The sequence below is a fragment of the Cupressus sempervirens genome, chromosome 11 (assembly GCF_028749045.1).
Source record: "Cupressus sempervirens isolate cs-2001-9-10 chromosome 11, ASM2874904v1, whole genome shotgun sequence".
In the NCBI taxonomy this organism is placed as follows: Eukaryota; Viridiplantae; Streptophyta; class Pinopsida; order Cupressales; family Cupressaceae; genus Cupressus; species Cupressus sempervirens.
Window position 1 is genome coordinate 526127424 of NC_143128.1, and position 9892 is coordinate 526137315.

The 9892-nt window shown below is 33.3% G+C and overlaps 1 protein-coding gene and 1 long non-coding RNA gene across 2 annotated transcripts; one reads left to right on the top strand and one right to left on the bottom strand.

The window, feature by feature from the left end:
* The first annotated feature begins 1874 nt into the window (after window positions 1–1874).
* Window positions 1875–7287, top strand: LOC149530681 (uncharacterized). The gene is made up of 2 exons (XR_016359123.1): window positions 1875–1949; window positions 7017–7287. It is a non-coding gene; the product is annotated as an uncharacterized LOC149530681 (long non-coding RNA).
* On the bottom strand, window positions 6161–7042 carry LOC149530682 (uncharacterized). Its single transcript, XM_089811152.1, has 2 exons — window positions 6448–7042; window positions 6161–6214 (listed from the first exon to the last, which is right to left on the bottom strand). Exons 1-2 carry the CDS (start codon window positions 6913–6915, stop codon window positions 6161–6163), a joined length of 522 nt encoding a protein of 173 aa, XP_089667278.1. The 5' UTR covers window positions 6916–7042.
* Window positions 7288–9892: the final 2605 nt, after the last annotated feature.

The following is a 9892-nucleotide window of genomic DNA, read 5'->3' on the forward strand; positions in this document are numbered from 1 at the left end:
AAACTTCACAAGATGATTCAAAATAGAAAATTATCATCATGAAGCACATGGATATATTGAATGAAAGGCGTGGGATAGCCAAAACACCTCATAGGCCTCAAATTGACAACCGAGTACATATACATGGAAAGCATTAATAAGGGCTTCTTTAGCAAATTTTTCACAATGATACTCAAAATCAATGATGCACTTTTGAGTCTCAACACATTGGCCAATCATCACTGTGACTGAGCCATCCAATTAAGGCCGAGCTACATGGACTTGTTTTATTCTACTACATGCCAAACAAGTTAAAGGTTGCCGAGCACCCTAGTATAGACCGAGTCACAATATATTCCAAGCGAAACATATGGAGACTAAGCAATGTAAAGTCAATTTATGCTGAGTGAGTCAATACTTGCTGAGTATATAGAAGCTGAGGGATAGCATGAATATTAGTTATGATCGAGCGTTAGGATATTCAATTGTTGAGTAAACAAGTTTTGGCATATGTGTTTATAATGACACAAACACCTATATAAACTGTTTTAGCTGAATTTTATATGATATTTACGAATTGTGGAGGTAACTAAAGAGCTAATTTTGTGTTTTGTTTGAGGATATCAGTCCCTAGGAAATTAGAACAACCAATAAGAAAAAATAAGGACCAAGCGGTGAAAGAATGAATTTTGGATCATTGATTGTGATCTAGAACCTTCCATTGTTGTCTATTTAAGAAGGGATCAAACCCCAGATGAGTGTGTGAGAAGGCAGATCATGAATGTGCAAAAAGGCTAAGGAGAGAGCAAGGAGGGATAAATTTGATCTAGTGATTAGATATAAAAACCTAGTAGTGAAGGGCAAAACATAACAAAGATAAAGAGATCAAACTTAGATATTGAAGAGAGAAGATCTGTAATCAGTTTCATGAGAACAAACTGAAGGATCTGATATTGAGACATTATAACTAGTGTATTAGGGAAAATATCTTAACAGAGTGGTTTTAACAAAGCTAGTCAAATCTTCTAACAAAGTGCTTACTTCATTTTACGTTTAAATCCTTTAATCAAGGTAAACTTAACAATCTTATAATTCTTCTAATCAAGCAGACCCCTCACAGGGTAGATCATCAAAATTGATCAACATTGTAGCCCTAATAGGTGAACTATTATTGAAGTAGTGGAGATTTGTGGGTGTCATCCCCACCCCTATTTTACCTTCACCTTGGAGGGTTTCTGGGGAACCAAAATCTTTGTGTTATGTGTTTACATTTTCATGTTGATAGATGTGATGCATAGCTAGATCTATTTCTATTTTACAACATTTGGTTATATGATTTAGACATTTTCTCCCTCTTTGACAACAATGCCAAAGATAATTCTTCTTTATCTCACTCATGCATCTCTATTATGTAGATATCTTTAAAACAATCCTGAGTTCATCCTCTGTCATATGTATATTGTGAGGCATGAACCTAACCCATCATAACAAAGATGATTTATTTACATTCTGATACTTATGATTCGATATCTTGATACACTTTTGAGTTGGATGAACAATGATTTATGTTATTTCCTCGAATTGTGACATTTTCATTTGATGATTTTTGCTCATGATATGTACTAGGACCTAATTCACATGCTTGATGATTTAATGGTTATGGATTCAATATTTCATTGCTATAATATAAATGGATTATGATGATGATCAAAATGTTAATTTGGTTAGGTAAGCAGAGACTAATGTTGAAATATATATTTTTAATATTTTAATATTTTGAATATTCCATAAGTGAATATTCTAGCCAATGTGAATTATGCAATAGTACTTAGTCATGCACATATATACATGTGTTTCTAGATTATTCTCATTGGACTACTAATGCCTGAGTTTAGTGTGCAGGAAATTGAAATATGGAATTTAATCGAGAAAAATGAGGTTCAAACTCACGTGAACACAGTAAATCCAAGGTAAATCTTTGGAAGATTCAAAACCTCATTGTAGTGTGTTTTTTATTTTGTGAATTGTATGTGTGTGATAGATTTAATTTCATGAGCAATTAGAGACACATCACTGTGGTCTGTAATGTGTTTTAATGTATCACTTGACATTTGTACTGTCCATGTGTAGATGACATGTCATTTAGGGTTCTTGGGCACGAGATCACTTAACCTAAATATAATCCTCTTTAACTATTCAAGTAAACCCACTTGGGAGAGTGTTAGGAGAGGTTACCATCATGTTGAAATTCGGATTCAAACTTGATAGGGACTTAAGAGGGCCTAAAAGTCGTCCCAAGATGTTATTTTAGTGAAAATAAGCTACCCATATGATAGTATAACATGTTAGGGGTCAAAATTTCACCATTTTAGTGTCTAGGTAACCTTGGAAACCCATTTAACAACTAATTCTCTAACTAATTCGAAATTGGTGATGTCCCATGACTTTTCCCTTATCCTCACACTTGGTCAAGGTTTTATTTTTAGTAGGGACGATAGTGTAAGAAATAGTGGGAGCTTCATGTTTTTGCCAAAAGCAAGTTAGTGGGTTGAGGCTTTTTAGAAGACTTGTGACAAACTAGTAGAGTGTTCACCCACTCTCTACGTTTAGAGACAATTAGGGTTATTGGAGAAGGAAGCTAAGGAAGGGGAGCTCTTCAAAAACTATTATTTTCCATTAGCTTGGACCAAGGTTGGTTCTCATGCTTTATTTTTTCCATTGAAGCTTGCATAATGGGGTTGGATCTATGTTCATGTAGAAGTGTAAATGTGATATGTGTCCTATGTTGTATTTGTTGTGACGAGTTATTTGTTGCATTTTGCCTTTTCTTGATTATCCTTGTTTTTGCAATGAATGTTGTTTTGGGGTGTGAAGGCTTCACTCACCCTTGGGAGGGAAGAGAAGCCTTGGGTGAAGGGGTTAGTTGGGTTCAACAATTTAGTTGAGAGCCTCTTCTCTTGGAGAGAAGAGAGATTTCATGGATTATGGGCTCCATCAATTGTTTTGATATTATGATTTGGAGGTGATAAGTGGAAATTGTGAACAAAAGAATGTGTGTGCAACCCTTGTAGATGCATGGTGAATTTTAATGTATGTGATTGGTATTGACATGAAATTTCTCTTGGAGAGCCCACCTTGACCCAATTTTCATCATTCCATTTGATAATCATTATGAAAGCCTTGGTTGGGGTTGTGAAATGTTGTGTTGTGATGTTCATGCATTAGTGAGTTTGATTTTTTGTAAACCATTTGATCCTTGTTTCCCCAATCTCAGTGGGTGGCCTCTAAGAGGCCTAGAATGGTAGGTGAGCCTCCATGGTTCTTGTTTCAACATTTTTGCAAGTTTTGTGCTCTTGGGACTCAAAGAAGAAGCTAGGGTTACCCTGTGCATTGATGTATCAAGGAAAGAATATCATGTTGTATTGCATTGTAGAGATGAAATCTCCATCTATGTTGTTGAGTATTACATTTGTATAGATGAAATCTCCTTCTTATGTACATTATTGTGAAGTGTGTTTTCATGAAATAGATGGAGAACTTGGGAGATGATCATATATATTTGCATTGTAGTTTCATCAACGTGCATTTAGATGTATTGCAATGGAAAGAATGATGTATCATAATAGTCATAGATGAAATGTAAAAGAAACTCATTTCAAAGGATAGCCCATTGTTCTGATACTCATGTAATGAACATGCATTGTTGTATCATGCATTTTTGGAATCATGCATTGATACATCTCAAAAAGATTGTTCATGAAAAGAAATTTCATGTTGTATTAATAAGAAATGTCAATTACAGCTCCATGATTGATAGAAAAGGTTAATCTATTAGTTTCATGTTGATCATTTTTCAAATGTATTTCATGCATTAAGTATTTGTTAAAGTGATTTCTAATAATCTAGGTATTTACATTGGAATGTGAAGGTAGCATCATATTACTACTAATCTAATATTCTAAACATCATAGTTGAATAGAGAAGACGAATCAAATAGATAAACTCCCATAAGAAAATATGCCTGTACATGCATATTTAGCTGTTAGGAATTTGTATGGGAAGTGGGAAAATATCCCACTCCCTATTACAGTCCAATAAAATAATCTTAGGGAATATTCTCTAGTACCTATTACTCCTAAAATCAAAATAATATATATCTAGTAAACAAAAAGAAAATAAACAAAAATAATATCACTAAAGCCCTTCTCCAGAAGAGTCATGTGACCCATGTATGACCCATGTAAAGGACATGACATATCTTTCTCCAAAGCAAAACAAACTATGTTTACATCTCATATTACCCAACCCTTATCCCCTCCAAGTAATATACTAGCACTTGCACCTAGGTAGGGTGCAAGAGTATAGCCGATAGGGTGTGCTATACATACATTTCCGGAGTCTAACTGAACTATAATTAAGTATAATTGTTAGTTCAATATAACATATGAAAATGGCTAAAGTCAAATTGTGAAAATGTTTGATATAATAATGGGCCTAGACTTTAGCCTACTAAAAAGTAATTATTAGACTAAAACAAGGTTCTTTAAAATGAATTTAATAATGTGCATAATTCTATTAACAATTTTTCTTTTTGGTTCTTGTCGCACACTCTCAATGGATAGAGCCTTGTTATATTCAGATTTATGTGTTGCCCAGTGTTGGGAATTGCATTAGATTCAACAAATTTACATGTCTATTCATCTTCCTATTTCGCCTCTTATTTTCTTCTTCTCCTGCTTTTATCTTTCCTCCTCCTCCTTCCTCCTCTCCTTCCTTTATTTCTCCTCCTCCTCTCCTTATTCTCTTTCTTCTCCTTTTCTCCTCTATCTTTTCTTCTCCTTTGTTGTCTTTTTCCTTTGCTCCTTTTTTAACATTCCTTTCTAAATAATATATAATATGAGCTAACCTTCTCACACCTTAACCATTTGCTTGTGGATTCCTTTTTGAAAGAAATCTTTAGAAGAAATTTGATTATCTAGTATTAATGTTGTTTCTATTTTAAAGGATTTCTATAATCTTCTCAATATATTTCTCAAACAACAAAAACAGAGTTCTAAAATCCTTATAATTTGTTAAATATATCTCTGAAATTAATTACATAACTCTATAAAGATATTTCATTGGATTCGAGAGTAGTTTTGTATATAAAATCAATTATATAACTCTATCAATATAGCTTTATTTATAATTATTTGAAACATAATATTTTATATAAAGTATTTTTCTATATGTAATTAAAAATCTTACAGAGAGATGATTCTATCACATCTGTAACTACTTCACAAATTCCTAAAGTACTATACCCAGAGAGATGATTTTATTAGAATTGTATCTGATTCACACACTCCTTCAAAAAGTTAAATATAAAAGCTTAAGTACTAAAAAATAAAAAGTTATAGAGGGAGATAGTTCTATTATATCTGTTAATATTTTGACAAAATTTTAAAAACATTTTAACAAATTCTTTCAAATGATCAATAGAAAATCGTAAGAAATAATAAATATCATGCAAAGAGATGTTTCTATTGATCCTACTCTATCTGTTAATCTATATTGAATTCCTCAAAAATGATTAATATAAATTTTAAGATTTAAGAAGTTAAAAATCCTCAAAAACAAACACAAATCAAATTAGATTTTTAAGTTATTTCGATAACTATAGTTCAAGAAGAAAAATCAAAAGCACACATCGATTTCAGCTTGTACAAAAGAAAACTAGAGAGCTAAAATATATTAATTGCAAACTAGCAACAAATCTAAAGATCTTTTCTGGCATATTTTACCTCCATTTCATCTCCTAGGCCTTTCAACGACACTCCTGTCTTCATTTTGTGTAGTGATATTTTCTAATGTTTTAATTTAATTGATCAAATATCATCTCTCTATCAACAAAGCATATGGGCAGAATTTGGAGTATCACATAACCCTACTAGACAAAGCGGAATTCTTTCAAAAATGAGATATTGAACCAAATAAAAATCTCTTTATAACGTCTACTCAAATCTATTCACAATAAACAAGTAGAAAATTTAAAAATATTGAAAATTTTGAGGTACCACGTTCTTGAGCTCTAGAGATGATCTCTACAGCCTCTTCATGAAAATCTTGGATGTCAGTTAAATTTGTCTTCAAACATGAGGATAAGATTGTTGCAACTACTGATTGTTCTTTTCCCCACTGTTTAAAAAAGCGGTGCCAGTTCTGTCTTGGGTTTCTTATTAACCCGAGAGGCTTTCTACAGTGGAAGCAAATTTCAATGTAAACAATGAGCAATTTTAAAAAAATTTGACAGGCAACTGCCAGTATGACGATAGCATATTTTAGAATGATATTCCAGAATATCAAAGAGTTCACTAACAGTTACAAAAGAATAAAAAGAATTGAGAAGATGTAACAGTTGGAGTTATAACGAAATGAAGCTAGCTAACTTGAGTCTCTGCGGAAATGGAAGAGTGTTTTGATATATACATCTTGACCAAGTTCTTCGACAAGCTTCCCCACAAATATCCGAACAACCAGAGATGCATAATGAGCAGCCCTTGCAAGCTTTCCCATCTTAGGTGGCTTACTGATCCCCTGAGCTTGGAGGCCATTAATGACACCTTTCGCACAGAGAGAATGTAGAAAAAATTCGCAGGGAGCGTAGTAATATACCCACACGGTGCCTTTTTTGTTGCATGCATTGTAAGTGTAAGGGGAGTTGTTGGGTAAGGAGGATGAAGATAAGAGTTTTAGGGAGTGCTGAGGATGCTCCTTCATGGTGAGCTCAGAGGGGAGTTGCAAGTAGCATGGATGAATGTAGAAAGAGCACGTTGGGCAGTGGAAGGAGCAACCGTTGGTTGCTTTTCCACAAACCCCACATTTGGGCTTTTTCATTCTGGCTACTTTGTTATAGAAGACCAGCTGGTGTTGACTGTGGTATGGGTGGATGGCCATGGTAAGGCTTCATATTTCCATAAATTTCCTCCTAATTTTCTAAGTATCTGGTGCAAAATGAAGGGATTTTTAATTTAATTTCATTTGTTTATGATTTGTAGGAGAGAATACGACACTGTAGCAAGAAAAATGGATCGATCGGCAAGGATTCAATGATTTTAAGCATAGGCACAAAGTAATTGCTTTAGGTTTCAGCATCGTGCAATTTCAATATTTGAAAGTCGCTGTACATGCTTTCCAATTAAATGGTTTAGGGATTCAACATTGTGCAATTTATATTTTCATCAAATTAATGTATGAACCTTTCAAATACGATTGATGTGAACTCTAATTACAACTTTACAAATCTTTCTATTTTGTCTTCTTTCCACAGTCTTTTGGCTCTGAAGTCATTGATGGAAGTCATTCCATAGTGTATACTCCATAAACAACATTTAGGAAATCCTAGATTAAATAAAATTCAATATTTAATCGAAGAAAGGTTAATGAAAATGAAAATGTATTTTTTTTAGAAGTTTCTATTTTTTTACAATTTTCTAATGAGACATATTCTAATTGAAATTAAAGATGTTTAGAAATAGTGAGAAACTATTTTAGAAAAAAGTGTCATTTCATCTGTATAGTTTCAAAAGTCCATAGAATATTTTTAAAAATATATACAAAACTAAGATGTTTCTATATTTTTCAATTGTTTAGTTACAAATACTATGAGATTTTTTTCCATATTTATACTCATAATAAATTCTTAGTTTTAAAGTTTTACTTTAGTAATTTTTTCCCCTATTATTAATACAATATGATTAGAACATAAATGGCAATATATATATATATATATATATATATATATATATATATATATATATATATATATATATATATATATATAGATATATATATATATATATATATATATATATATATATATATATATATATATATATATATATTTCAGAGAGGAATAATTCATTTGTAATAATTAACATGTCATGATATTAGTATGGTGAAATATTTTGATTATTAATTTTTGTATTATTGAGACAATGATTTCAAATGACAATGAGTGTGAGGATATGAAATAAAAAATTAATTTGTAAGAATTAACACCCTAAATTATATAATTATATAGATAATATTGGCTTTCTCATAATTGTCACAATTACACATGCATGCCTTTCAAAATTATACATTCTTAATATGATGGTATAACTAATATGCATCTTAAACCCAAATGCTAAAACTTAACCCTTACCCTAATCCTAAATAATGATTGTACATCCTAAATGATAAACTATAAATCCTACTTGAAACCATTATGCTAAATGGTAAGCTCTAATAGAGAATTATGTAATAATAATAAATGCTAAACCCTAATTTCAAACTTCAAATTTAAATGATAAACCTAAATGTTGAACCCTAATCCTAACACTTAAATATGTGATATGTAACATATGTCTTCACATACATTTAATTTAATTTAATTTTAACATTTAACCAAATTGTAATATAACATTAAACCCAACTTTAAATTAAACTAAATTTAACTCTAATAAAGTCTCCTAAAAACATCAAGCCAAATTGAGCCCCCATGTTAAACTAATTCTATACTTAACCATCTTACCATTTATCACACATCCAATAAATTATGATTCCTAAAAATACACCTCCCTAACCCCAATCCTCCTAAATTTAAATTAATACTACATACCAAGTTGAACTCTACCCTAAGGGACATATGTGTGTATGTGTTTGTGTGTGTGTGAGGGGATATTTTGAGAGTAGTGGGGGGAGAGAGTCCATAAGATGTTAATAAGGAGTAGATAGATATGAGGGGGACAAGGAGAGAGAGAGATGGTGATGGAGGATAGAATAGGGGAGGGTCATTACAAGGAAATATGTTCAAGAAATGGTATGGTAGAGAATAATGTGTGTGCGTGCGTGCGTGCGTGTGTGTGTGTGTGTGTGTGTGTGTGTGTGTGTGTGTGTGAGGGAGAGAGGGGGGTTAGTGTGAGAGAGGGTAATTATGCAATTATATTTTCTCTCTCAAATTCTCATCCTTTATTTGCAACCTCATGGGAAAGCGATAAGGGGAAGAGGGCATACAAAAGAGAGGGAGGGGGTAGAGACATGACATAGAGCTCAAGAAAGAGGATAGTTAGGGTTTAGGATAGAAGAGGGAGTGGGGAGAGATAGAGGTAAATATAGAAAGAGGATAATTTAGGCCCGAGAGAGAGAGAGAGAGAGAGAGAGAGAGAGAGAGAGAGAGAGAGAGAGAGAGAGAGAGAGAGAGAGCGCAGGGGGTGGACATTTTTCCAATGTGCAGAACTTGTAAGAGACAGTGGGAGAAGTAGGAGAGGGTGACCAACATGTGGTAGAAATAAATGGTAAATAGGATCCAAGAGATGGTGAGAGGTCACAATAACTCTTATGCTAGGTTAATAAGAGGCAAGAGAAGAGATAGAGCTAGAAAGAAAGAGGATAGAATAGGGAAGGGTCATTACAAGGGGATATGTGCGAGAGATGATATGGGAGAGAATAATGTAGAGAATAATTAATGTGTGTGTGAGGGGATATGTTGAGAGTAGTGAGGGGAGAGAGTCCATAAGCCATTAATAAGGAGTAGATAGATATGAGGGGGATAGGGAGAGGCAAAGGGAGAGGGAGAGGGAGAGAGAGGGTGGGGGAGGTAAATAAGAAGAGAGTTGGGAGAAACACATAGGAGGAAGGGCAAAAATATTATGCTAGGTTAATAAGTGGCAAGAGAAGAGATAGAGCTAGAAAGAAAGAAGATACCTAGAACTTAGAATAGATAGAGATGGTGATGGAGGATAGAACAGGGGAGGGTCATTACAAGGAAATATGTTCGAGAAATGGTATGGTAGAGAATAATGTTTGTATGTGTGTGTGTGTGTGTGTGTGTGAGGGAGAGAGGGGGGGGGGGGGGGGGGGGGGGGGTTAGTGTGAGAGAGGATAATTATGC